General features: G+C 49.3%; 8 protein-coding genes across 8 annotated transcripts; 2 read left to right on the top strand and 6 right to left on the bottom strand.

Annotated features, from left to right (window-relative positions):
• The first annotated feature begins 7971 nt into the window (after positions 1 to 7971).
• P884DRAFT_261819 (uncharacterized protein) lies at positions 7972 to 9352 on the top strand. Its single transcript, XM_069441598.1, has 4 exons — positions 7972 to 8223; positions 8312 to 8518; positions 8618 to 8816; positions 8937 to 9352. Exons 1-4 carry the CDS (start codon positions 8060 to 8062, stop codon positions 9264 to 9266), a joined length of 900 nt encoding a protein of 299 aa, XP_069296053.1. The 5' UTR covers positions 7972 to 8059; the 3' UTR covers positions 9267 to 9352.
• Positions 9353 to 9354: 2 nt separating this feature from the next.
• Positions 9355 to 10421, bottom strand: P884DRAFT_293366 (glutathione S-transferase). Its single transcript, XM_069444220.1, has 2 exons — positions 9765 to 10421; positions 9355 to 9675 (listed from the first exon to the last, which is right to left on the bottom strand). The coding sequence occupies exons 1-2, from the start codon at positions 10335 to 10337 to the stop codon at positions 9478 to 9480; spliced, it is 771 nt and encodes a 256-aa protein (XP_069296052.1). The 5' UTR covers positions 10338 to 10421; the 3' UTR covers positions 9355 to 9477.
• A 705-nt stretch (positions 10422 to 11126) lies between these two features.
• On the bottom strand, positions 11127 to 13696 carry P884DRAFT_310739 (sulfate transporter family-domain-containing protein; the record flags this gene model as incomplete). Its single annotated transcript, XM_069445190.1, has 2 exons — positions 13004 to 13696; positions 11127 to 12904 (listed from the first exon to the last, which is right to left on the bottom strand). The coding sequence occupies exons 1-2, from the start codon at positions 13326 to 13328 to the stop codon at positions 11127 to 11129; spliced, it is 2103 nt and encodes a 700-aa protein (XP_069296051.1). The 5' UTR covers positions 13329 to 13696.
• Positions 13697 to 16767: 3071 nt separating this feature from the next.
• On the top strand, positions 16768 to 18230 carry P884DRAFT_278999 (uncharacterized protein; the record flags this gene model as incomplete). The annotated part of the gene is made up of 2 exons (XM_069443249.1): positions 16768 to 17512; positions 17809 to 18230. 2 exons carry the CDS (start codon positions 16768 to 16770, stop codon positions 18228 to 18230), a joined length of 1167 nt encoding a protein of 388 aa, XP_069296050.1.
• A 689-nt stretch (positions 18231 to 18919) lies between these two features.
• P884DRAFT_43471 (uncharacterized protein) lies at positions 18920 to 20373 on the bottom strand. Its single transcript, XM_069445894.1, has 3 exons — positions 20093 to 20373; positions 19911 to 20021; positions 18920 to 19844 (listed from the first exon to the last, which is right to left on the bottom strand). The coding sequence occupies exons 1-3, from the start codon at positions 20195 to 20197 to the stop codon at positions 19122 to 19124; spliced, it is 939 nt and encodes a 312-aa protein (XP_069296049.1). The 5' UTR covers positions 20198 to 20373; the 3' UTR covers positions 18920 to 19121.
• On the bottom strand, positions 20222 to 20832 carry P884DRAFT_204785 (uncharacterized protein; the record flags this gene model as incomplete). The annotated part of the gene is made up of 2 exons (XM_069438601.1): positions 20222 to 20535; positions 20610 to 20832. 2 exons carry the CDS (start codon positions 20830 to 20832, stop codon positions 20222 to 20224), a joined length of 537 nt encoding a protein of 178 aa, XP_069296048.1.
• Positions 20833 to 20972: 140 nt separating this feature from the next.
• On the bottom strand, positions 20973 to 21593 carry P884DRAFT_204807 (uncharacterized protein; the record flags this gene model as incomplete). Its single annotated transcript, XM_069438605.1, has 1 exon — positions 20973 to 21593. One exon carries the CDS (start codon positions 21591 to 21593, stop codon positions 20973 to 20975), a length of 621 nt encoding a protein of 206 aa, XP_069296047.1.
• A 1122-nt stretch (positions 21594 to 22715) lies between these two features.
• On the bottom strand, positions 22716 to 25776 carry P884DRAFT_204799 (glycoside hydrolase family 31 protein; the record flags this gene model as incomplete). Its single annotated transcript, XM_069438603.1, has 4 exons — positions 22716 to 23749; positions 23884 to 24640; positions 24726 to 25453; positions 25530 to 25776. 4 exons carry the CDS (start codon positions 25774 to 25776, stop codon positions 22716 to 22718), a joined length of 2766 nt encoding a protein of 921 aa, XP_069296046.1.
• Positions 25777 to 26930: the final 1154 nt, after the last annotated feature.

Below are 26930 nucleotides of genomic sequence, written 5' to 3'. Positions count from 1 at the left end.
TTTGTAGGGTATATACTTAGACCCTAGTTAGGCTCTAACTTATAATCTAACTATTATATAAGAGGAAAACTCCCCTTATAGCTCCTAATAGGTACTTACTCTTCTCCTTTTTCTCCCTTAAGGTAGTTAAATAAAACTTTATACGCTTATCTATCGTAGTTATAAGGCTAGTACCTTATAAGTAGATAGTATATCGAGATATACTAAAGAGGGTTACTAGGGATTACTTACTTTAGCTAATAGCTATAAGGCTATAAATAACTATTCAGATATATAGGCTTAATTCCTAGTTTACCTAGTGGTTTGCTATTAATTTATATATAAAATCGTATAAACTAAGGCCTATATTATTAACTTATAGGATGTTGAAGAAAAGGTAGGATATATATAGGTATTATAAAACACGTTTAAGTAGGTAGGGTAGTCTTATATTTTAACCTCTAATTATAATAAAGAAGAATACCTGGTAAGAATAGGGTCTTACTTTAGTCGAAAGCTATAAAAGAGCTTTAGAAGTAAATAACTACTACCATAATCCTTATATTATTCGTTTTTAATAACCTTAGATATAGTTAGATATATACCTAATGACCGATACTAGTCTATTTAGCTAGGGAAGGGTTATTAAGTAAGTTAGCCCTAATAAGAAGAGAGGCACTTATATCGTTTTAAGAGTAAGATATAGTTTAAGGTAGAGAAATAGTATAATCTAACCAAATAAGAGCTTTAGTAACTACTCTTCCCACTTAAGCATTTTAGGTATTACCCCTTTACTAGTTATTTTATTATAGAAATAGATACTCTTATCACAGATTATCAGTTAAAAAGTATAACTAGTTATATCCTAGGAACCCTGATAATATAATAGATTATATAGATTTGCGTATTTAACTTTAAGGTTAAATATATTCCAGGTTCTAAGAATATAGTAGCTAATGGTCTTTCGCGGAAGCCTCCTAGTCCTTCTAACCAGAGGGAGAAAGCAAACGAAGAAGATATTAATAACTAGGTTAATATATAAATCTATACTAACTATATTAATCACCTTCCTAAACCTATAGACCTAAACCTTAAAGATAGGTACTCTGATTACTCTAGAGTAATTATATAATATTTAGCTACTCTAGAAGAACCTATAGCTCTCTAACTATACTAGTAGCGCTATCTATTTAAGAAAGAAGTACTTAAGTACTTTATAGACAAGGGCTATCTATTCCTATAGCCTATAAATAATACTTAAAACCCTTCTTATATAGTAGATACCTTAGAGGAAAGAAGAAGAATCTTCTAATTTTACTATAATAAGATAGGCTATAAGGGTAGAGAAGTAACTTCTTAAAGGGTTACTAACTACTATTACTAGAAGGAAATATATACTAATATAGTTAAGTAGATTTATACCTAGAATATTAGATATAGGATGCTTAAAGATTTAAAGAGGTATATTTATATTTATAATCTTCTCTGATACCTTTTGTTAAATGGTGCCTAGATATCGCGTTTATACCCTCTAACTAGAAAAGGAAGCCCTATTTCCTTCTTAAGGCATATAATAATTAATCTCTTAAAATTTATAGAAGTAGATATCCTACCTAATCGGTTAGCTAGAGTGGTTAAGAACTTTATTAACTAGAATATTCTCCTTTACTAGGGGCTCCTTATAGTTATAGTTATTAATAGAGGATCTAAATTTAAAGGGGAAGTAAAGGCTATATTGGAAGAATTAGGGGTAAAGTATATAGTTATCTCTCCCTATAACTCTAGGGCTAATAATATTAATAAAGCTAGGTATATACCTTTTATAACTACCCTAGTAAAGATAACTATAAGGATTAGAAAGAACTATAGTGTAGTAGCTTCTTCCTTATATCTTATATATTAACTAAACTACTATTTAAAATAGCTATAGCTATTTACCTTTTAACCTTATCTATAACTATAACCTTATTAGCCTAATTAAAAACAATATCCTAACTTAGTAAATTCTTTAATAGGACTTTATAGCTATTTACCTAGATAGGAAAGATTAATAAAAAGCCTATTTGTAATTACTAGAGCTCTATACTAAAGTACTACTAGAGGTAGAATTTAACCTAGAAATAGTTATTAAAAAAGTTACTAAGATAAGATATTAAATAGCTAAACACTAAAATAAGGCTTATAGCTAGAAATTTAGAGCTAAAAATGCCTATGTCAAGGTTAGGGATCTTATCCTAATATATAATAATATCTAGTAGATTAATATAAGTTTATTTCGAAAACTTTAATATTAGTAGTATAGTCTTTACTATATTTGAGAGTTTAAGAGCTAAAATACCTACATCCTAAAGACTCTTAATAGTATAACTATAGGGATACTATATACTATAAACTAGATTAAGAAGTTTTTTAAGTATAATAGAGTTTAACTTAAAGCCGATAGATCAAATAGTTTCCAAGTTAACTATAACCTTTAGGCTTACGAAACGCTCTCTTTACTACTTAAAGAAACTATAATAGAAGAGGAGGTACCTAAGCTAGCTAGCTAATTATAGTTAAATAATAGAATTACTAGATTAAAAGCCTATAAATAGTGATAGTAGTAATAGGAGCTTATAGTGAAACTAACTAGAGGGAGACTACCTAGATTTTAATATTCTAGTTAATTAAAAATGCGAAAATAGGCCCTTCGATTTTACTTCTAATTCCTTATTATTACCTATACCCCTAGATTTCCCTCTATTATATAGTTCCTATTACCCCTATTCTATCCCTTAAATCTTAGCCTTTATCCTATATCTACCCTAATTATATATAGCCTATTAATTCTTAATAGCCTCTTCTAAATCTATTAAGATCTAAGTGTCCTTCTTCTATAAAATAAGTTAGATGTTCTTTAGCTAACTATTTAGGTTAAATTTGGCCTACCTAGGGAGATGAGGATTAGGATCTTCGGAGTTATTATTAATTATATCTTTCTAAGAATACTTCTTATTAGTCTAGTAGTAGTTTCTATACTATCTATCTAGAAGGGGGCCTATTAAAATATAGCTATAGAATAACTATATAGTATGAATTATTATAGGTTTCTTACTATTAGGTAGAATAACCTTAGTAATTAACCTTTAGTATAACTACTTATAGACCTAGTATAGTACTAGATTCCTATTCCCTAGTTAGCTCTTTATATCATTAAAGGGAGGGAACTATTCCTATATATCTCTAAATACCTAAATAAATAGGCTAAGAATTTAAGCTTAGTAGGTAACTATAGTATAAATCTACTAGCTACATAGACTACTATTATTAATTTCTATAAATACTAGGTAGATTTACTTTACTAAGGCTCTCTTATAATACTAGAAAAACTTTATATAGGAAGGAATAAGCTTTAAGATTCTAAATAGCCTCTTTAGAGTATCTAGGTTAGGGTTTAGCTCCTAGTAAATATAAGGGACTAGCTATATCTTTAGGTACTTAATAGTAAAGAATCTATAGTATAGAAGGAAAAGCTTATATTAATATTATATTAAAGCTACTTCTAGGCTATCTAAAGGTATAGGAGGATCTTCTAGATAGGCTACTCTTATTACCTATATAAAATTAGGAGGTATAAGGAAATAATTATCCTAGGTAGTTATTAGATCTACTAATCGGTTAGTTATTATAGCAAGAACTAGCTTAGTATCTTTATTAACTTTTATATCTTCCTAGATAGAGGTCTTATATCTCTAGTGCTTAACTCTCTTAGTTACTATAATGATTTGAACTTACTTATAGGAGCTTATAGTAAGTTTAAAGGGGAAGTACTATAAGGAAAAGGTACTAGCTATTTATTTAGGTAGAGGAAGATTAATATAGATAAGGAATAGGATAGAGGATTAGCAAGTTAAAAGAAGTTAGGGAAAGAAGAGGGCTATTTATCCTTTAATACCTACCTACTTTAGAGCTCTAAAGCTATAGATTCTTATATAAAGGAGGTATACCTAGGCTAGAATAACCTATTATATAACAGTTTATACCTCTTTATTATTACTAGATAAAAAGCAATTTAGGGTTATACCTTAGAATTATAATAAAGAATAACCTAATTATATAAAGGCTAACTAGGTAATTATTTTAGATAGCCTTAGAAATAGCGAAACTAGCTTAGAATAACTAGATAAGGAAGGAATTAGAGAGGAGCCTAAAGGTCTATAAATACTTCTAACTTAACCTTCCTCCTTTCTCTAACTTCTAACTAATAACTAACTACTTTATAAATCGGCTACTTATAAAATTGCTAAATAAAATATTTTCTATATCTAGTTATAAGGCTAGAAACTAATAGGTAAGTATCTTACTAAGCGTTTTCTAAATATTAATAATCTAAGTTTTAAGTAACTTTATATAAGCCTTCTAACATTAAATACCTTAGGTAATAATGTTAGAGACTTAGAGTATAAAAGAAGAGAGGCATTAGGACCTCTTTATCTAACTAGATGGCTAGGCTAACTAAGTACTAGCCTACTTTTACTATTCCTAGGGGAAGACTCTAAAACGTTAAGATAGTTCTTATAGTACCTTTTTAAGAGCTAAACCCTATAGCTAGAGGCTAGAAGTTACCCTAGGCCTAGCAATTCTAATAGGCTTTTTAAGGAGTTATATAAGGGACCTATTCCCTACCTAAGTAAGGTATTATAACAAAGGCCTAACTAGATTATAAGCCCTAGTTTATTAGTTAATAAGTAGATCATTAGCTATCTTTTTCCCTTATATATAGGACTATATAGCTTAAGAGGGATATACTTTAATATACCTTAATATAATATTATAATAAGCCTCTATAATATTAAAGGGCTTATATTAATAAGGGACTATTTAAATAACTTTAATCTCCTAAACCTCTTCTACTATATATTAATGGCTTATAAGCTATATATATATATATCTTCCTAGATATTATAATTACCTAAAGGCCAAAGTAGGTAGCTCTATCTTTAAGAAAGTAAAAGGAGGTTATAAATAAATACGTTTAGGTCCTTATCTATTACCTATAGGAGTTATACTAGGTAGTAGCTATATATTACTATATAAAGAATTATATTTACTATATAAATTTATATCCCTCTAATAAGTAGGCTTATAAAGACCTATATAAAGACCTATAAGATAAGGTTATCTACCTAAGCTCCCTTTTTTATCTACCTAAGGATATCTAAGTCTAGGTTATAATATAGGTAATGTTAAGATAATAGGGATAGTAGGAATATAGGATCTAGGTTATCAAGTTCTATTAGTTTTACTTTTAAGAGATATAATAGAAGGATAAGGCTTATCTTAAGCTCCCCTAGTACCAAGGCTATCTATATATATGGCTAAAGATAATAGTAGCTAAGAATAAGATACTAATACTCTAGCTTAGAATAATCTAGATAGCTCTAGGCTATTAACCTAATAACTCCTTATATATAGATAAGCTAAAGACTCCCTAGGGTAATATTAACCCCTATTAACTGCCTAGATAACTAATAAATGATAGATAATAAAAGCTACCTATTTAGTAGCTATAGCTAGCCCTAGGATATACGAAATCGGTTATCTCTACCTAGATATAGAAAGAAGATAACTTACTATTAATATAAGAGTAGTTAAAGGTTAAGAAGGATACCTAGGTCCCTTTAGATATAGCTATCTAGTAGTTCCTTAGTAAAGTACCTAAAGGACTTAAACTAGTATGGCTTTTATAATAGGTACCTAAGTATCCTTATAAGCTAAAGATAGATATCTATTAATAAGTAATAATATAGGTAGAGGAATAGATTATAACTACTAATATAAAGAGATAAATAAAGACTATAGATACCTAGAAATAGTAATAGGCTAAGTAAAGGCCTTTAATAATATAATATCTATCTAGTTAGACTAAGATAAGTAAACTAATATAGCTATAGGAGACTAGATTATCCTAGAGTATTAGGAAAGGTTAGATTTATAGTATCACCCTAAAGATAATCCTATTAAATAGATATAACCTTTACTCTTTAAGTAGTTTAGATTAGAGGATCTAAATACCTACTCTAGTTTATAGTCTAGGATAAGCTAGAGGCTAAAATTAAAGCCTAGTAGAGGTATTAATAATCTAAGAAATAACCTTTGCCTAAGAGAAATAGTAGAGCTAAGCGAGTAAGATAGCAGAAGGCTAGAAAGGAAAGTAGTTAAGTATTAAATTTGCTAATAGGAGCCCTAGAGCGAATTTAAAGTAGAAGTATAGACTAGGATAAGAAGCTCTTAATATAACTAAAGGGTTAGGTATAGATTTATTTCTTAGATTTTAAATAAATTATAATATATATATAGATATAAGTAGAAGATACCTATCTAAGGGGTACTAGGAAGGATAAGAGGGAACTGTAGATAATAAATACTTAATATAGAGTAAAATAATAATAATATTAATATTATTAATAAGTATTATTATAGGCTTATTTATATAAGGATATAGTTCTTTTATTTATAAGTTTAGCTATCTTTTTCTATATAGGTAGACTCTTTTCTATTTACCTAATGAGGTATTATTATCGTTATCTTTATATCTATTATTATTATAGTTTAGAGGGCTAGACTTATATAATAACTATTGTAACTATAAGTGCCTAGACGCCCTAGATACTTTAAGCTAATGCTTCTCTCTATCTAACTAGATAGAGATTTGGTTCTAGAGGTATATAACTACTACTAGGAAAGGCTAATACTAGTTTAATAGCTAAAAGATTTAATAGGTATACTAGTTATAGTAAAGTTTAGCTATTATATTTATAATGCCTATTATATAACTATAAATATATCTAAAAGTAGTATTATTAGATAGCTTTTTTCGAGAGCTTCCTAGCGATAGTAGTTTTATATATTTTAGAGAGGTATTTATAAATATATAAGAGATCTCTTAAGCATAAGATTCCCTTATAAAATATATTTATTAGTCTATAGGTTTAAGAGATATATTTTTATCTTTAAAGATTAATCTACTTCTATAATTTATAGAGATATAGAAGGGTAACTTAATAGCCTAGGATAATGAACTCTCTTCGCTCCTATTACTAGCTTTAACCTACTTAGAAGGGTCCTTTTAATAGTACTACCTTATTTGATCGTTAGCCTAGTAAGAGGCTACATTAATATATAGCTTCTTATTATTTATAAAGGATTATAACTTATAATTATATAATCTAAAGTTAACCATTTTTAGATATTTAAACTAATAAAATCCTTTTTAGAGAGTAGTCTAATAAACTAATTTAACTAGTACTTGCAATTATAAGAGCTAGTGGTAGCCAAATAAAGAGATGTTCATGAATGCTCTGTCTTAGGTATCGGCTTACTTTAGCTGTTCCTTGGTACATTGATGGTCGGGCTATTCAACCTTAGAAAAGGCGCGAAGCTAGGACCAAGGACCGGCGCAACAAAAGCTCTAATTATCACCAGTGATATCTCGCCAGACCCTGTTAACTGTCTCAGGGTGAGGACAAAATACGAGCAAGGCTCACAAATAGTCCGCTTCCCGTGCCACCCCATGAATTCGTATGTCGTGAGACCGGGGCCCAAGCACACAACACCTCGCCCACCGGGTTGGAACTACACTGGTTCGTTCACCTTGTGTGTTGATTAGATGCAAGTAAGCTGAGAAATCCTACCAACCCCACCATGCTTGCCCGACACGTCCTGTAACGCCGATCCAACGGTTGATTCCTAAGCAAGCTGCCGGGTTTGGGGGCGTTAGGTCCACGATTGCACCACAACGCGATGACGTGATTATCTGCCTGCATAAGTGACGACGCAATGGCTTGGTTGACCCCCATCACCGGACCGTGTTGTGCCACAGCATGCCATCCCGCGTAGAGGACGTTGGACCGCGGGCCAATATATAATAAGAGGAAGAGACATCGGCACTCTGGGGTTTAGCGCAACCCCGGCAGTTTCACCACGCGCCTTGCTCGACTCTAACCCTAAGCAGCACGCCTCGCAAGCAGACTGGTTACCCAGGCACGATCATTTCCCCGATTGCTTGTATTCTTTCGTAGCCGTCAGAGAATAGGCGACTATGGCCGCTGCGGACGTCATCAATCAAGCAGCCCTTGCGCGTCATGTGGACACCGCGCCGCACACGACGGTCGACAGACCATCTGGGCAGCATAACGTGCAGGCGGTCATGAACTACTACAAAGATCCCGAGGATGGGACCCCGCCAGCTCCTATTTACGTAGGGTACGTCGCAACTCGCCCACCCCGTGCAGCCGGATATCCACAAGATACTGACAAGTATCGACCTTGGATCGGTTGTCCTGTCCCATAGCCGGCCGTTTGGGGAGCAGGCAAAGGCTAGACCAACCGTGGCGGTCCAGGTGGAAGTGACAGACATTAGCGGGAACGAGGACAAGTACACGCTCGACGGGCATGGATTTCAGATTGTTCGGCACGAGAGCAAGGAGAAAGACTTCCTTGACGAGGAGCAGATCAAGAGCATCTATTACCCGGAGACGGAGCAGTTGCTCAAGAACGTGTAAGTCCCAGGTCGACTCAGCTGCGTTGGCTTCTGCATTGTCCCCTCCCCCTCTACGCAGGAAGCCCACGAGAAATCCGGGCTGATGCTGTCGCTTAGCACCGGGGCGACGCGCGTCCTCATCTTCGATCATACCATCCGTCGCGAGAAGCAACCCGGCGTCTCGGACGCTGCTTTCCGCGGTCCGGTCCGGAATGTGCATATCGACCAGTCGTACAAGGCCTCGGTTGAGAGAGTGCGGTACCACCTGCCCGAGGAGGCCGAGCAGCTGTTGCAGAAACGGTTCCAGATCATCAACGTGCGTGACCCCCCGACCACCCACAGCACGAGGGCGCTCTCCTTGTCTTCCCCTCACTTCTCCTTCTCTCTATCTCCTTTTTTTTTCCTAGTCTCATCGGCCAACTTACATGGTATCTAGGTGTGGCGCCCCATCAAGACGATCTTGAAGGATCCGCTCGCGATCGCCGATGCGCACTCAGTGCCGGATTCCGATCTCGTCGGAGCGGCTCTTATCTACCCACACCGCGATGGCGAGACATATGTGGTCAAGCCAAACCCGAGGCACCGCTGGTACTTCAAGTATGCGCAGCGGCCCGATGAGGTGACCCTGATCAAGTGCTATGACTCGGCTACTGAGCCGGGAATCGCCCGTCGCGTCCCTCACTCTTCCTTCATCGACCCGGCCGAGGAGGATAAGCCGCAGCGTGAGAGCATCGAAGTGAGAACCCTCGTCTTCTACGACAACTGAAATGCCGTCGACGCTTGAGGAAAGGACTCGGTGTTTTCGTTCCAGCCTAGTTGAGGTGGAGGAGGTACGAACAGTATTTTTATTTATGCACAGGCAGGCTTGTGTCAAATATAACGGCCACGTCACATTTGAATTGTTCTTTTTTTCTCTCCTACCTACTGTTGCTTCATCTGCGCCAGCGTACTTACAGAGCTCCTTTCTCGGAATGCATCTATGGTTCGATGTCGAGCTCCTCGTAATATCTATAGATGCCGTTTGAGTACTTTTGCCTCCGGGGGCTCTTTAGATATGCCGCAATTCTAGGCCGCTCTGCGACGGCTTGGTGAAGAGCAAACACCTTGGCGTGCTCACCTTCCCGCTCAAACTTGGCCATGGCCTTTGGGAACATGAACTTGAGACCATCCACGCACTGCCCATGGGGGACGGAGCACCGTTAGATCCACCTGAAAGCTACCCACGGGGGAAATAATAAATAAAATAACAGAGGGAGGGACCTACCTGGAAGAGCACGAGGTCGGCGTACGTCAGGTTTCCGCCGTAGAGCCAGGGGCCTTCGCCGCTGGACCTGGACCGGAGCACGCGCTCGAAGTAGGTCAGGAATCTGGGCAGCCGATTCTTGACGTAGTCCTCGCTCCTCCTCTTGCTCTCCGGCTTCTGGTCCTCGTAATAAAGGCCCGAAGCGATGGGGTGGTGGCAGTCGTGCGGCTCGTTGCTCAGGCCGTCCAGGGCCGTCAGCGCCAGCGCGTTGACTCGGTAGAGGCCGTCCCGGTCCTTTTCGGGGTCCGGCACGAGCCCCAGGCGGCCGCCGAGGTACTGTAGAATGTTCGGGGTCTGGCTGATCACAAGCTCACCGTGCTTGAGGATCGGGGGTGCGAAGACCGGGGGGTTGATGCCGTCATCGGGCGTCTCGCCCTGGATGAATGCGAGCACCTCGCCAATGCCGCCCTCGGTAAAGGCCGTGTCGCTGTATGCGGCGCCGGCTTCTTCGAGTACGAGCCGGATGTGCTCGCCGCGGCCCGGAATGCCCGGCCAGTAGATGAGATGGTAGGGCACGTCCTTAGCAGTGGCCATGGTGAGCAGAGACCCGAATGGTTGGGGAAGGGCCTATTGAAGAGCGGGGTTTACCGAACCAAAAGAACTCGAGGGATAAAGTAGTGCCAAGGAAGGTGAGAGAAGGTTGGGGTATCTACAGATTACACTGGGTCGCTAGTTACAGTACCCCACCTAAAATCATCCCGTGTCATCTAATTACATACTACTCCGCAGCTCCTTCCTGACGTCACATCCCCCCCCCTCGGTACCTGCATTAGGATATCATTTTCCCATCATTATCGCACGACATTCGACATCCAGGTACTTCGACGCGGATATAGGCCTCTGCCTGATTACCCTCTCTTCCTTTCCTTTTTGTCGCTGAGGCGTCAGCATTCGTGGGGCGGCACAGGACGTAATTATTCCTAATTATCCGGGTGATTGTTGGGCCACGAACCGCGCACTCCCGGACAAGCAGCCCAAATAATTAATTAGGTGAGTGCTGGAGGCGCAACTGCATGAACGATTTCGTAGGTAGTCAGATAGGGCATGGATTCGAGTTCAGCATGTAAGTTCAGTACCACTCGAAGAAATAATTCATATCCCCCTTCCCCCCACCATCCCTCCCACCGACAATCTGTGAAAAGGAATGTTAGAAGCGAAAGCAAACCCTCGTCACTTCCACCTCACCACTTGCCTCCCGCATACTTGCTGTACGTATTTCAAGTACTTCGTGCTGAACCTCGAGAAATGCCGTCACTGGATCTCTGAGGGCGGACGATCAATATAATTAATCACGGAACCCAAGTTCGCCGTCATGGGCGCTCCTCACGGATCCACCTCTTCGACATGTCTCGCAACGGCCGCTCCCCCCTTTTCGTCCCCCTCGCTTTCGGCCTGGGTCGGGGCCTGCTCCTGCCGCGAGCCATTGACCGCAGACAAGGCGTTGCGATAGGTCCGGACCACTAATAGGCCTTCCTGTTGCCGCCCGGCGCAAGTCTCGGCGTTGTCGCTGCCGCCGCCGACCAAGGTCCACCCCGCACGCTCGAAGCGCCGTCGCACGTACTCGGACATTCCCGAGAAGCGGATCGAGACACCGGAGCCCCCATACGCCCTGATCTCCGAGAGCATGCTCTCGAGATGCACGCACGCCGTAGTGTCGACGTGGTTGGCTCTCTGAAAGTCGATGACGACGACCCGGATGGGCGGCAGCACGGCGGTCTCGGCGATGCCCTCGCGTCGGCGAAGCTTGGCCACGTGCTTCTCCCGACTGACGGACCAGTTTCTCTTCCCGGCCTCCGGGTTCTCGGCGCTACCGAGGGCGGGCGCATGGCGAGTCTTGATCGTGTCCATGATCGCCGTCTTCGCCCGGTACGAGTTGGGGAAGAAGAGGGAGTCGGTCAGCCGGAAGACGCGCGTGTCCGCCGGCACCGACGACGGGTAGTCTCTGGCCTCGTCCAGGGCGGCCGCGAGCTCGGACCGAGGAGGATCCGGGATGGTGGCCACCCGGGCAAAGACCTGGCGGAGCAGGACGTACACGATGTTGAAACCGACGGCGCTGGCGATGCCCACGCTGGTCGAGACGAAGAGGGAGACCCAGAACGCGATCATCGAGGAGACAAAGTCGGCGAGCGACGCCCGCCAGTACCGGTAGAAGACCGACGGCGGGCTGATCAGGGGCCAGCATGCCGTGATGATGATGGCGGCAAGAGTGGCCTTGGGCACCCAGTACAGCGTCCCGAGCAGCTCGTAGATGGAGACGAGCACGACCGCGGCGGCGACGAAGCCGGAGAGGGGCGAGCGCACGTTGCAGGCCGAGTTGACTGCCGTTCTCGACATGGCGCCGCCGACGCCGTGGGCGTGGAAGAAGCTGTTGACGACGTTGGTCGCGCCGTAGTACGTGAGCTCCTGGCTCTGGTCCACAATGTAGCCGTTCCTCACGCCGAAGCTGCGGGCGATGGCCGTGTGCTCTACCGCGCTCCCCACGAAGACGGCCACGCTCCGGGCCGCCACCCGGGATAGCAGCCCGGCGTCGGGCACCCGCGGGTGCTGGATGCCCCGACCGCCTGCCGAGGAGACCTGGGTGACGTCGAACAGAAACCTGTCCGGGCTGCCGCGCGACTTGTTGACGGCGTACCCGACCCCGGTGAAGATGACGAGGGTGATGAAGGCGCGGGTGATGGAGAGGAACCAGACCACCTTGTTCCTCTTCCCCCATCGTCTCCCGGCCCGGTCCAGCAAGACGAGGAGCAAGATGCCGGTAAAGCCTACCGCGCAGGCGTACCCGTTGGCCCGCGGCAGCTGGTGGAAGACGTCGTGGATCTGGTTCGCCGTGCCGTCCCGGACGTCGGGCTCGCCGAGGAGCGAGTCCATCTGGTTGAGGATGATGGTGATGGCGACGGCCGAGATGAAGCCGCTGAGGACCGGGAGCGAGATGAAGTCGAGCAGGAACCCCAGCTTCAGCAGACCGATGACTAGCCCGTAGATCCCCATCATCATGGCAACCGCAGACGCGATTTCCTGGGCAGACCAATCCCCGCCTTGCAGAGACTCGATGGTCTCGGCCGTCAGGAGGCTGATCAGGGACGTCGGGCCGGTAGACAGATCTGACAACCCGCCGCGCCGAAAAAAAAAAGATTAGTGCCATGATTGAATATACCAACAGGTTGCTCACTTGCCCGCGGCTGCGGAGACGGGCGACTCACCTTTTGTTGTCCCCATGAGTGCGTAAAGCATGGGGGGGAACCAGCAGGACAGGAGGCCGTATTGGACCGGGACTGTGGCGATCCGGGCGTACGACAGGCCCTGGGGAATCAGCATTAACCCTATGGTCAGCCCCGCGATCACGTCGTTGACTAGCCAGCGAGGTCGGTATCGAGGCAGCCAGCCGATGATGGGGAACTTGTCGGTCACATATTCGGCAGCGGCACCGGGAAGGGCACGGGCGCCGGACACGGTGAGCTGTCTAGCCCGCTGCCATGTATAGTCCGTTGCGATGGACTTTTTGGCTTTTTCAAGTGTTTGCATCATGCTCGGTGTTCTAGACGCGGTAGAAATACTGCTTCCCAGGATACACCGCCGAGAGGAGTATGAGTGGCGGATGGGGGTAAGGGAGAGTGCTAATTAATTACTGCAAAATAGAGGTCTTTCGTGTTGCTCGTCCCGGGGTATGTCCCCCTCTTTGTGTATGTCACGGACGCCTTCATCTTGTCCACCTTCCCATCGTCTCTTTTCACACCCCTACTTATCATCCTATCCTCTTACACGTCTCTGGGGTCGGTGGTTCGGCATCTAATTACCCCTCTTTGACACTCACATCTAGATCCGTCATGCTGCGCACGATTTCCACGGCGACACAACATTGACGCCGCTGCCGCTCCTGGTCAGCCATCGTTTGAGTGCGGCACTGTATCGTCAAATGCGACAGCCGGGGGTTACCTCGAGATGCATCCCCCCTCCTCCACTCCCCCCTGTCCGGTCAGCGAGGAGGGAGAAGAAGCAAGGGAGAGGGGAAACAGATGCGTGTTTCCGAGGATCAATCTGCGGCCCCTCTCCTCCTCTCTTTCCCTTCCCATCTCCTTATGAGACAAGGGGCAACGGTGACGTGGACCTGACCGCACGTTGCATCACGCTGACGCTGCCTGGCACTCGGTCAACAATCATTGCAAATATGTTGTCTGTTTGCTGCTGGGCGAGAAAACGAGGTGGGTGGGAGCGAGTACGACGCTGGCTTGCTAAGACGGTGCTGCACGTCGGGATCGATGCCAAGACAGGCAGTCGACGAGGTAGGTGGTTTCGATTGGAAACTCGGGAATTGGGGTGACTAGCTCCCGTGAGCCCTTTCCTTATTTCCGGCTGCCTGTGCGGACTTCACCTCCCCGCGTGGGGGGGTGCCGGTTGTTAAAAGAGGCTGCAAGGGAAAAGGCGAAAGACCCAATTTGGAAGCGGCTGGTCAAGCTTTCCGTCTCCGCGTCACACGCATTGATTGCTGCAGTTGCATCCCTTCCTACCCTCCTCCCCTCCTCCCCCCCAAAGCCAAAACCCAACCCAACAAAACCATCATGTCTTTTGTGTCTATGTCCAGCATCGCGCATGCTCTTCGCCTAAATTGTCCCAGATCATCACAGATCATCAGGAAACTCGGCGACTGCTCGGCATTGGTGGGCGTCTTCTGGATCTGATAGGATATCCGATACGACGAGATCTCGGGGGAAGTGTGGTGAGCTGAGCTTCAGCTCGGCCATGACTCGGAATGTTCCACCGTTCCAATCTCGAGGCCGGTCTCCGGGGGCACCGAGAACCCGGGACTCTCCGGGACTCTTCCGAGACCTTGACTGCCTTGTTTCTGCTCCCTACCCTACCACTTCCCCGTACTACGCCCCCGAGGGCCTTCCGTGGTCTGCGGTATGCCCTCCTTCTCCAGAACGGGACGGGAAGAACCGAGAACGAAGTACCTTGCGACAGCAAGCGACAGCGAGATCCCAAGCTCAACTCCAGCCTCCAGCCCGGCAGAGCTGTGCTATCTCAGCCCATCTCTGTTGACCAAGGCGTGTATTAGTGTCCTGCTGGTGGAGCAGCCAGGAGTCATTTCATTACCATCATCAGCCGGGGCTCAGATCTCGGGTGCTCTACTGCCATCGTCGGGCTCGACCGATGTGACCGGTTGGACAGCCGTGACCGTCAGGCTCGTGAGGCCGAGTACTTCCCCTCCTTCCCGAATCAGCCATCTCTCCTCGCCGGTGACACGGAAGATAGACAGGTTACATACCCAAGTGTTGCGTCCAGCGCGGGGCGCAGATCCCACCAACGCAACGTGGAGGGCTCGGAAGTCTAATAATGATACGGAAATCGTAGTATTGCCTCTCGAAGCAGGCCGTGTGAACACCAGGATGAGGTTTGTCAGCACCGGAGGCTAGACACCACCTGCAATATGATGGCGAGCGTTTATTCAGAGCTCGGTGTTTACTCTTGCCCCCGTCGCACCAGAGCTGCGTTGGCTGACGGATCGCACACACAAAAAAGAAAAGAAAAGCGACATGATAACGACGATTACGCCGGTCCTTGGCCTTTTCACATCGCGCCGCAAACAGGGCATCTATCAAGGTATTAATCACTCAAGTAGGCAGACAGTCTGTAATTATGGTTCTCCGCCGTGGCTGATTTCAAGTCAGCGAAATGCTTTTGGACTTTGCGACATGTGTTAAATGTGCATAGCTTGGGAAGTCGGGCCGGGCCGTAGGGACGGACGGAGCCTTGCGCTTAGCCGGATCAGTGTTTGAAAAAGGCTTGCACGGCCTTGATCGATTGATGGACATGCCTTGACATTCGAAGAGGTGGAGGAATCATGACTGCTCCAACACTGCCCCCGCGACCTCCCACTGCGCCACTGGTACCGGCGAGGATTTGCTTTCAAGTTTAACTTTTATGCTTTTGTTCTTCTCGGTTGGCAAAGGGGATTCAAGTTTGCCAGGAAGCCCAAAAGGCGAAGGGGCAGACCGATCAAACTCAACATTCCCCATCGCCAGGGGTGTTTCAAGAGTTTGCCAACTACTTGAATTGCCGAGTTGATTCCTCACACACTTCCACACACAATGGTACTGTGCAAGCCTTTTCTTTTCCTCTTTCCTATTCTTCCTCTTGTCCGAGGCTACGGAGGTCCTAATTAGATTCTTGGTATCTCTTCAAGTTCAATGGATGTCCTAACTACACTCAACAGCACAATAATTAATGTTGTACATACAATACTCGCTGGCCTACCGTAGGACTTTAGCGTGTTTCGACTGTGCATAAATATATGGTAGACCCCAAAGGCAGAGTCCACTTGAAGCAGGAGGGATAAGGGACTAACTAATTAAGCACGAGTAATTATTGTATGCTGTATATCTTGTACACAAATACACAGCAGTTACGTCCGTATGAGGCACAAGGCCCTACGTAAGGCTGGCGCCGCTACTGAACATTTAAACAAACCAAGATAATTAATATTGAAACCCTACCAAGAAGTGTCATCCGTAGTCTCTTCATCGACACTTCTGGTTAGCGCCCCCTTAACCCCCAGTCGGTCCACATCACAATCGTGGCTGCGGGTCAGTTTTCGGCGGTGTGTGGAGCGCCGCACACCGCCAGTTACCTACCTGCAGGAAGCTACGAAGAAAGTATCCCGCAAGTACGCAGTAACTGCACAGATTAACTACTGGGTAACGGAATACCAAAGAAGTAACTGGTACCCAGAAACGTGCCTCCCGGGTTACGGTTCCCCAATTCACCAGCCACATGAATGATAGCCTATTAATAGTGCTACTAAAGTAGTAGGCGCGCCTACCACAGCATGTCACACAATCACCGAGGATGGTCGTTTCCGCTGCTGCCAAACCCACAACACCAACCCAGGCGCACCGGAATCGGAATTGCGCCAGGTGATTGGCCGCCGCTCCGGACCTTGGACGCGATCGCGCTCCCGCCCCAAGTGATGGCTCTGCTGCCGGACTGGCTGCTGCGCCTACGCCGCGTCGAGCCAGCCGACAACCCCGTCCTGGCCGTCGAGAAGCTCAACTCTCTGGCCCGGCCGCTCCAGGATGCGGACAAAGAGATCCTGGTCGGCGCCGTCCTCACCATGAGCTCCAGCCTCCACCTCGCCCTCGACATGCTCCAGGAGATCCTGCCCCAGGAGAAGTCGCAGGAGAGGCTGGGCGAGGTCATGTGCCCGACCCTCGGAAGTCTCCTGGACTCGCTCCAGAGCACCCTCTGCTGCTTCGCCCGGAGCACTTCACGGCAGACGCCTCCCGAAGCCTCCGCCACGCCACCCGCCAGCACCCCCGGACCGGCCACTCCCCGCGCCGGGGCCAACGCCGCCGGAGAGCACCACCACCACCACCACCACCACCACCACCTATCAACCCCCCGCAGCCGACACAGCGGGCATGGCGGGCGAGCCGCGGTCAAGGAGAGCGAGCACTCTGGTTCCGCGGGGTTTTCGCGCCCGCAGACCGCTCGGACGGAAACAGAGAGGTTCCCTCCTTTTGAGGACGGCCGAACTGCTGGCCGTCTCGACCACATCGGGATCGATATCCGCCGCAGGCCGGCGGAGCATCTGGTGAACGCCTTGCAGGCCGAGATGCGTGTCCAGGCCGCTATCAACGTGGCCATCGAATCCCTCGAGTTCGCCGAGGGCCAGCTGAAGATGGTCAAGGAAGTCAACCGGCTCCATGGAGGCAGTAAGTCCCCCTTCCCCCCCCCCCCCCCCAAAAAAAAAAAAAACAAAAACAAAAAAACAAAAAAAAACCCTCTTTCGGTTGTCTTCCCTGCAACTCCTTTTCACCTTACACTCTCTCCCTGGCCGCCTCTATAATTTATTTTTTTATTCTGTTCCTTCTATTCTCCTCCTCCCTCCTCCCTGATGCATTCATGCATGGGAGAGCATGGCGGACCATGATCGCATGCGCGTGGGCTCCATGTTTCACCAAAGTGCCCCGGTCTCGGTTCAGGTACCCGATATTGATACGGTATCCAGATTTCGACCTCCTCCAGAGGCATTTTTATCAGGGCTATAATCGCTTGTTGTCTCGCGCGCTCGAGCTTCAGTGGCGAGAGATGGGGTTGCAGTCGAGCAGGGACAGCCTGATCTCTGTTGCGTCTGTAGAGCAGCCATGTCCGCAGCCCGCCGGGCATGCAGCTGCTACTACTAATAATACTGGTATGCGAGCGAGGCCCCGGCAACACTCAATCTCTTTTCAAAGCGTCTCGTCGGTCCAGTCTCCAGCCAGCACCACGCGAGGCTACGGAGAGGCCCGCACTTCCGGCTTCCAAAGGCGGCCGCTGGAGCGCAGGAACACGATACAGGTTATCAGGCAAGAGGGTAAGTACCGTTGTTGCGCTCCCCCGCCAAAGGCACCGTGGCTCTTAAGTCACGAACCGGCCTGCCCCGGGTGCTAAACGGTCTACAGTTCCCGGGAATTCGAGGACGAAACCACCGCTCCGGCGTCGGATGTCGCTCGCCGACGAGCTAGCCATGGTCGGGGAGGACTCCGAAAGCGGGTACCAAGACGAAACCTCCGAGATGGCAAGTTCTGCGAGCGAATTCGGCCCGGAATCGGACCTCGAGTCGTGTAGCAATCATCGATCCGCATCCGAAAGGCAAGATGAGAGCGAAGAGCACAGCATTTATGGAGAGAGTACCGGGTACGAGAGCGCATTCGAAAATCCAAATGAAGAGGGTGACGGCGACAGAACCCTCAACGGGCTAGATACCGACAGTGGCGGCCTAAACGCGCGTTCTCAGTCTATCATGAGACCGTCCATCGAGTAATATTAATAATTAGAAGATGGGACTTTTCCAACCACCATCCAACTAGAAATATACCCACAAGCCCAGGGTTGCAGGATCCCGCTGATGTCGCTTTGCATGAATATTCATAGAGGTACTTGAACGTGTTTACTTCCGCCTCCATCAGAGTGTTCCGCTTTATTAAAACCACGGATTCAATGGAGACATTGCAGGTGTGCGAAGCAAGCATGTTGAAAGGTCCACCCACACCGCCCCCTCGAGCTCGAAGAGCTTCAAGCGTCAAGACAGTAGACGAAAGAAGAGAAACCTAATAATACAAAATGGCCCACCCACCACCCCCGCGAGCACGGCGACCCTCGGGTAACTAAAAATACAAAAAGCAGAAAAAAGACAAAGGCGAACGGAACGAGAAAAAAAACAACCAAAAGCAAAAAAAGCAGCGACGAAAGCCAACAAGAGCAAACCACGAAGCATCACCACCCTCCTCCTCCTCCTCCTCCTCGTCGTCGTCGTCGCAAGAACATGAGCCACCACCAGCCTCAGATATCCACCTGGCCCAAGTCAATACCCTCCTTTGCCGCCAGCTCCTTCACATGCCTCAAGACCGCGTTCTTGCCATCCTTGACCGGACCATCCATCCTTCGAAGGAGGTTGTACTGAAAGAACCTCTTGACCAGTATCGCGACGTTCTCCCGGGCCATGTGGGCCTCCTCGACGTCCGCCGGCAACTTCTCGCCCAGATCAACCGAGGTCGATTGCTTCCAGGAACGAATCCACCGCGGCGAGACGTTTGAGCACAGGTCCGAGGTCTCCATAAATGTCGCACATGCTTCAATCCAACTCTCGAGGAGGCGGCGGATGAGGTCGCCTGGCAGCATAACCGACTCGAACGTGTGCGTGGGGTCCGTGGGCTCGTCGGCGTCGGCGGAGGACTCGGGGGCTTTGCCCTTGTCCTTGTCAGCCACCGACGACGGGGACTGTGCTGTGACGACGACCGGAGCTGCGGGTCCGGGAGGCGGTACAGGCTGGGAATGAGCAGGAGCTGGTGCCATGGCCGGAGCCGGGGCGGTTGCTCGTGCTTGGACCCGTCGAAGCCTGGACCTGGGCTTGGCAATCCGGCGAGTTTCGCTGGCTTCGGCCTGCTGGAAGTCGAAGCTGATGGCCGTCGGGGGAGCAGAGTTTGCCGGAGCCTGAACCGATACCTCCTCAACTGGAACTGCAGCCGAGGAGGATATCACCTCTTGTTGCTGTTGCTGTGGTGACTGAAAAGCGGAGGAGATCAGCACGCTAGCCAACGACTGGAGATGGCACAATGTCGTGTCGCTTACCTGGACAGCGGCAGACTCTGACATATCGATGTCGTCGTCGTACCGTACATCCATGTCCATGTCTGCAGAGGCGGTCGGCACAGGAGCCAAGGGGAGCGGCGAGTCGTAGGGCTGGAGTGTTAGGGTGTTAGCGGCGGGCAGCGGAGAGGCGCCATCACGGTCAGACGGGAAATAGGACTCACAGCGTCAGGCATGTCGATGTCAACCGCCAGGTCCGATGCCTCAACATCATGTACCGAAACATCGTGATCCTCGTCGGCCTCGATCAACTCGGGTGCATCCGGCATAACTGTATCGACCTCGACCACATCCTACGTGGCCGGAAGAGGAACGGTCTGCCGTAACTCGGGGACTGGCGCAGAAAGCGGGACCAGGACCTCCGGAAGAGGGCACCCAAACAAGACCTCGAAACCCGTACCAGAAGGGGGAATCGGATTCACGACCCGTTGGCAAGCTGCCAGGTCCCTCTCCGTCTCCAGAACGCGACAAGAGGTTGCGCACAGGGGAGTCTGCATCACCACTTCTTGTCGGGACCGGGGGACAGGATCGGGAAGCGGGGCGCGATCGCGGTACCGATTCCTCTTGTAGAGCTCCTCGATCCAGGTGGGCTTGGAATTCTGGCGCTCTGTATACGTCGATGTCAGTCCCGGTGACGCCATGGCCGCCGAAGTCCGTGACACCGTGTCTTGGTGGGCTTACCGATGCGCAAGCGCTCGTATCTCTCCATCGCCTTCAGCTGCCGTACCGCTTCGAGCTCTTCATGGCGGAGCCTGTCCTTGTGCCTGCGGATCCGCGGAATGAGGTCGTCCAAGGCCTGCTGCTCTTCCTTGAGGATGGTCGACAATTTCCGGATGCGGTCCTGGTTGATGCAAACAGCGGCGTAAAGCTGCTTGACCTTGCGCGACAGGAAGACGGCCTTCATATCGGTGGCGTAGACTATAATTAATCAAAAGATTAGATGGCAGGTTGGCATCAAGCGGCAGCTCGCGGGAAGAAAGAGATCTGAGGCGGTGCGAGACACGGAAAAAAAAGGGATAAGTATGATGGGATTGCCTGGTGTCGTCATATACGACACGCAAGCGACAGAGGGCAAATAGGAAGTGCTGAGGTGAACGACGTAAGAGATGAGATCGGGCACTTACACATCTTGACAAGCAAGGGCGGCTCTGTCCATCCGGTGCTGGGTACCTTTTCCGCAGACAGAAGCCGGGGTCCGCGATGCCGAAATACAGTCGGAAACTCGCGAGAGTGTCCGTTGTGCTCCTTGCAGACCCGGGTAATGTCGTTGTTGAGGGCGGCGAGGGTCGATTGCTGCTTCCTGTACCTGCGTCGTAGCTTCGTCGCAGCCAGCTCGAGTCTTGACCGAAGCTCCTCGTCGCGGAGAATACTGTCGACAGTCTCGAGGGGGAGTCCTACACTACGAGCGCCAAAGTCAATGACAACAACCGAGATCCTTACCGTCCAGAACAAGAGGTAACCTGCGACCGTCAATAGAGCTGGAGGGGGGCGGCTCCAGAAGGGAATCAACGCCGTGCATGACACGACGAGGAAGGAGAGGAGGAAGAACACATCACCTGCGACCTGTACCAGCTCAGAAAGCCGCGTGGGGAGCTGGAGGACGAGGGCGGTGAGAGCGGCGAGGGCGAACAGGTAGAGGGAGCAGAGGGCGCTCGTCGACGACATTGTTGCGGCCGGGGACCTCAACGCAGACGTGTCGGAGCGGAGTCGGGAATCGGCGAGCGAGGAGAGGAAGGAAGCGAGGCCGAAGGCCAAGTCGTTATTGTAAGTTTGGATTGCGAGCGTAGACGGATGCAGTGATTGATCGCGTTGCAGGTGCAATGTTGATCAATGTGAAGCGTCAGGATCGAAAACCGATGAGGAAGAAAGAGAAGGAGAGAGGGGAGGAACTGGCCGGAAAGGAGAGGTATTTAAGGTATCCAGGTCGCTGGGCAACCGAGACTCCTGCACTTGAACGCGTCAACTTACTGCTCCGTGGATTTCGTCTGAACTGTACGGGTCACGGTATCCTAATGTTTATTTACCCTGGAAAGTCCCTCGAGCAGGCCCCTCTCTTCTATGCACCTTCCGACCCCAGCTTGAGATCAGAGCCGCGAGGAGAACTTGGGTCCAGCTCATATTGTTTGTGTCCTGCAGCCGTGGAGGATGCGCACCGTTCTCAGGACTCGGCACTCGGTGGCAATCATGATTCAAGCGAACAACTAGACATTGCGGCCATACATGATAATTAAGGGATTCCAATCTCGAGTCTGGCATCTTTGCAGCCGTTATTTAGGCAGGTCAGATACTTAAGTGATCGAGGCGGGCGGGTTACCTTGGTCTCCCAGGCTTAAGCCACCTCCACTACTCTATTCATCGATCTTTCCCGTGTATTTTAACACTAATTAACTATATCTGTATATCTCGCCTCTGCTACATCTTCCTATCGCCATTTCCCACTTTGCCCTGCCGTTCTCTTCCTCTCTTCCTCTCTTCCTTTCCCTTTCCCTTCCATTTCAGTCTTTGCTTTTCTTGTGCTCTAATTAAGTTCTCTTAGTTTCTCCTCTCTTCTGTTCCCCCTTTTCTTCCATCCCTCTGTTATATATCCACCAAAAAATAGGCCCCAACCCCTTCCTTCCCCCTCCCTGTTTCTGTTCATGAATATCAATTTGTATAATTAGTAATTATCTGGGCATTATTTGGGGACATTACCGTGCTAGAACACTTGGGAGAGCGGGGAGCATAATTGCGGCCGAAGTCGGGCTTCATTACTAAGGAATTATGCTAGTTACTTGCTATGTGATATACCTACAAAGCACTGCTAATTTTGATTTCAAAGTTGCCAGTCAGTGGCTGGTTAACAGTCAAAACCGCCGTGTCCGCCTCTTCGTCCCTCTTGCGGCTAGCTCCCATCACCGTCACCTTGGTGATCTTGGCCTTGGTATGGTACCCAAAAGTGCCCCTCGCCGTCAAGACGCCGTTCCTGTACCTGAAGGTGATGAGCGTCGTCCCTTTCTGCTCGAGACTGACGCCGTCGTCCAGGTACAGCTGGCCTGTCGCTGTTCCGTCTGCACCCACGGGGATGAGCAGCTCAAAGTTCTGCTCGCGCAGCTCAGTCGTCGTCATGGCCGACTTGACCCGGGCGGGAATGATGACGCCACCGCGCAGGAAGAGCGGGATGTCGGTCAGCCCCTGGTTGCTGACGCGGATCGTCTTGCCCTGTCCACGGATGGCCTTGTGCGTGTACCAGTCGTAGAAGACGTCCTTCGGCAGGTAGACATCCACGCTTGTTGCGCCCTCCTCGGTGACCGGCGCGACCAGCAAACCGGGACCGTAGAAGTACTGTAGGTCGAGGCCAAAGGTATTCGCGTCGTTGGGGTACAGGAAGAACATGGGGCTGACGGCGGGAGTGCCGTCGACGGTTTGCTGCTGGAAGGCGGTGTAAATGTAGTCGAGAAGCCGGTAGCGGATATCGATGGCCTTGCGAGCGGCCTCGGCCACCGTGGGCCAGCGGTAAAACTCCTGCGGGATGGAGCCGAGTTCGTTATGCGACCGGTAGAACGGGCTGAAAGCCCCAAGCATCGCCCACCGAGCGCAGAGCGATTCGGTCGTGTCGCCGCCGAAGCCGCAGACGTCGGCGCCGACCATGGGCACCTGATAGATGGACGTGAAGGCCATCACAGTCCGGATGACGGCGCGGTAGTGGTCCCAAGTGGACAGATTATCGCCCAACCACTTCCCAACCGATGCACCCGCCCCGGCAAAAGTCGACCTCGTGATGATGAATGGCCGGAGACCAGGTCGTCTGGACAACATAGCCTGACGCGATTGCACCGACATCACTGTTAGAAAGGGGGAGGTTTCCGTTAGTCTCCGCCAGCTATCGAGGTGGAAGTCATTATGTCAGGGTCGGGGGACAAGGGGGTTGGGGAGATCAGGTAACGGTGAAGCGAGACGTGGGGAGAGTTCTTCTTACTGGTGCCGTATAGGTTGTGGACGTCGTATTCGGCCAGGCCGTTCGCATGGATGACATCGGTGTTGACGGTCTTATTCGAGAGTCCGCCGTGCTTTCCGTTCCACGAATCCTTGTACGCTGCCTTGTTGTGGATCGAGTACTTGGGGAAGAGCAGGTCGCGGCCGGGAAGGCCCTTCCACTTGTTGTCGCCGCGAGGCGGATTGGCGACCGGCGCTGCCCTTGGCTCAATTCCGTGCCGTGGAACGCTGACTGATGGCGTAGCCCCGTCCTGTTGCTGAGTGCAGTTGGAACCCTCGGGTTGGAATTCGCACGGCCACCCAGGCAGTGGGCGTGGGGCAGCGGGCCGCACGGGGGGCGGGTCCGGGGGATATCCTACCGCGGCCGAGAAGGGGTCGTCGCAGGGGAAGAAGCAGGGGAAGTTGGACGGCTCATTCATGTCGATCCAGAGCCCGTCAATGTCGAGGCCGGTCTCCTTGGAGAAGAACTGGGCAAACTCGTTGTTCCAATACCTGGTGATATTGGCCGAGAACCAGTCGGGAAATACGGTAACGCCGGGCCACACGACACCCAGCCATTCTGAGCCATTGCTACGCTTGAGAAAGACGTTGTCCTCGATGCCGCGCTGATACGCGGGGTTGGGCGAGTACGAGACCGCAGGGTCGACCATCACGATCAAGTGCTGGTTGTTGGAGTGAAGTTTGTCAGCAAGCATCCGCAGGAGAGGCATCGGGAACCTTTCCGGATCGTTAGTGAAGACCTAATTAGGTGCATTTGGTCAGCCGACAAGGCCCGGAGTGTTTATTGCTGGGAAATGCCATGGTGGCGATCGCTCGCTCACGTACCCTTCTCCGGTCCATATAATCAATGTCTATCCAGCTCGTCTCGAGAGGAATGCGCGCGGCGCTGTAGTTGTATATCATCTCCGCAACGTCATATACGTCCCGGTATCCATAACGGCAGTTGTGGAAGCCAAAGGACCAGTACGGAACAGGGGCAGGCAGTCCGCTGATCTCGGCGTACTGCCGCGCGACGTCGACGGGGCTCGGGCCGGCCACAAAGTAAAAGTCGAAGACGCCGCCTAGCGTGTTGTACTCGAGATGTTGGGGATTCTTGTCAATCTTGATGTCCATCCCGTTCGAGTTGAGGAAGAACACGCCGTGCGTTCCGCTCTTGCGGTGCTCAAAGTACACCGGGTGGTTCCCGTACAAGTTGGCCCCTTCTGGCGTGCTATAGCTGTCCTGGCTCCAGAGGGTGCGGATGTAGTTGGTCGTGTTCAAGCGAAACGGGTCACTGTGCTCGCCGAGCCCGTAGAGGTTCGGGTTCTCCGGCAGCCTGGTCCTCAGGCGGAGGTATTGCGATTGGAAGACAAGGGGAGCGGCCGAGGTGTCGAACAGGACCTCCCCCGTCTTGGTCCGCGAGACCGAGAAGGAGAAGGGGTTGGCCTTGTACTTGAACGTGAGCGCCGACTTCTTTGCGCTTATGCCGTCGGCCTTGGGACGCGGGAAGACACTCTCTGGCACTTGGTAAGCTAGCTCGTCGGCGTCCCTGATCTTGACGTGAAGACGGTTTTCTGCAGTGTTTCACCCCTTAGTTTTGGCGTCCACGCGAGCGATGAATCTAAGCTCTATTCGACGACGTCCGCTTACCAGTCTCGTAGGTGACTTCCAGGCGAAGCTTCTCCAAGTCAGTCCCGTAGGTGTTGCAGGGACTCCCGGCGAGTCTCAAGTCGGCGGTGAGACCTGTGGCACTGGTCTTGACGTTGACCGCTTGGTATCCGGGACACTCGCTCAAGGGTCGTTCAGCAGAGCGTAGCTGAATTGCTGACGTGCTGGCAGCAGCGGAGCAAACGCCGGCTACAAGCAGGCCGAGGCCTGCGAGACGAGTGCCGATCATGTTATCTCCAAGCAGGTGGCACGAAGTCCTAGTACTTGCTCGACTATCTGGATAGGGGGGAGAGAAACCGACCCCGGAGCTTGCTGCCTCCTCAGCATCAGGGCGAGGGAGGAAGATCGCAGCTATTTATCCACGATCGAGCGTCGGGACGCTGCATTCCCTTTCCCCGCGTCCATCTCTCTCATCGGGACGGACACCGTACCCCGGACCTCGCTCTTGTGGAGTTACACCGAATTGGTGCATGCATCATCTTACCAAGTAGTTAATTCCAACTCCGCCAAACTCCGCCCGCCCGCCTGCCATTGCGGGCACTGTAAATCGGATGAACCGGGTTGGCGGATCGCACGCACACCTCGTGGAAGCCAGGCTGAGCACCGTTGATGATACGACATTGGCCCTGCAGGGCTCCAGTTAGTGTACGTAGCTCGACAAACAACCCGCCCTTGACAATGACTCTCTTCCGAGTTGGTTAGTTCGTGTCTGCCGAATGGCAAGAAAAAAGGGCCGTTTGACGCTTGGCAGCACATGCGAGGGCTTCTTGGTCCTTGACATTGTCCACCGTCTACCGAACCGAGTGACATCTTCGCTCGAGCGCCGTTGTCTTGGGCCGCGGCTGAAGGGACAAACTTCCTGCTTTGGGGTCCCACACTCTCCACATCCCCGCATTACCCACTGGCAAGGACTGGCGCGCCCTTTGGGGCTTGTACCTGCCTCATCAATTCTGAGTAGCATTTGGTGTGGGATGCCCATGCCGCGGCCCGACCACACAGCACGGTTCATGGTTCGTGGTAAGACTGTAAAGGGCCGAATTAAGCGGGGCCAACTGACTTTCGGCCAGGCCAAGCTGGGGTTGTTAGAGACGGCGGCTGGGGTGCCGTGGTGGGTCCACCTGGAGAAGTAGAACAATAAACAAGACGTCGAAGAAACAAAAAGAAGACGAAATACAAGCGAGGTTCTATAGAGTGGTACAAGTAGTAGGTATTATACAATACGCTCGATAACTAGAAGAAAGTGAGAAAAAGGGACGACTGGACCAAATGAGGGCCGAACATATCCGTAACATTAGCGACGCCTGGTAGATGGATGTATGTACAGTACATCAGTTATATACCTACGTCGACTCGTACTGATGTGGAGGAGCACATGCAGGACCT

Source organism: Thermothelomyces heterothallicus (assembly GCF_042370625.1).
Source record: "Thermothelomyces heterothallicus CBS 202.75 unplaced genomic scaffold P884_scaffold_18, whole genome shotgun sequence".
NCBI lineage: Eukaryota > Fungi > Ascomycota > Sordariomycetes > Sordariales > Chaetomiaceae > Thermothelomyces > Thermothelomyces heterothallicus.
The sequence above is the reverse complement of the archived record's forward strand: the minus strand, read 5'-3'. Positions and strand labels throughout refer to the sequence as shown.

Excerpts from the sequence above, each read along its gene's own strand:
- P884DRAFT_261819 (XM_069441598.1), top strand. The coding sequence starts at position 8,060 with ATGGCCGCTGCGGACGTCATCAATCAAGCAGCCCTTGCGCGTCATGTG. Across the intron at positions 8,519-8,617 it reads GAGCAGTTGCTCAAGAACGT|CACCGGGGCGACGCGCGTCC; the intron begins GTAAGTCCCAGG and ends GCTGTCGCTTAG. Across the intron at positions 8,817-8,936 it reads AACGGTTCCAGATCATCAAC|GTGTGGCGCCCCATCAAGAC; the intron begins GTGCGTGACCCC and ends CATGGTATCTAG.
- P884DRAFT_293366 (XM_069444220.1), bottom strand. The coding sequence starts at position 10,337 with ATGGCCACTGCTAAGGACGTGCCCTACCATCTCATCTACTGGCCGGGC. Across the intron at positions 9,676-9,764 it reads CCGACCTCGTGCTCTTCCAG|TGCGTGGATGGTCTCAAGTT; the intron begins GTAGGTCCCTCC and ends CCCCATGGGCAG.
- P884DRAFT_43471 (XM_069445894.1), bottom strand. The coding sequence starts at position 20,197 with ATGCCGGATGCACCCGAGTTGATCGAGGCCGACGAGGATCACGATGTT. Across the intron at positions 20,022-20,092 it reads ACATCGACATGCCTGACGCT|CCCTACGACTCGCCGCTCCC; the intron begins GTGAGTCCTATT and ends CTAACACTCCAG. Across the intron at positions 19,845-19,910 it reads CAGAGTCTGCCGCTGTCCAG|TCACCACAGCAACAGCAACA; the intron begins GTAAGCGACACG and ends TCCGCTTTTCAG.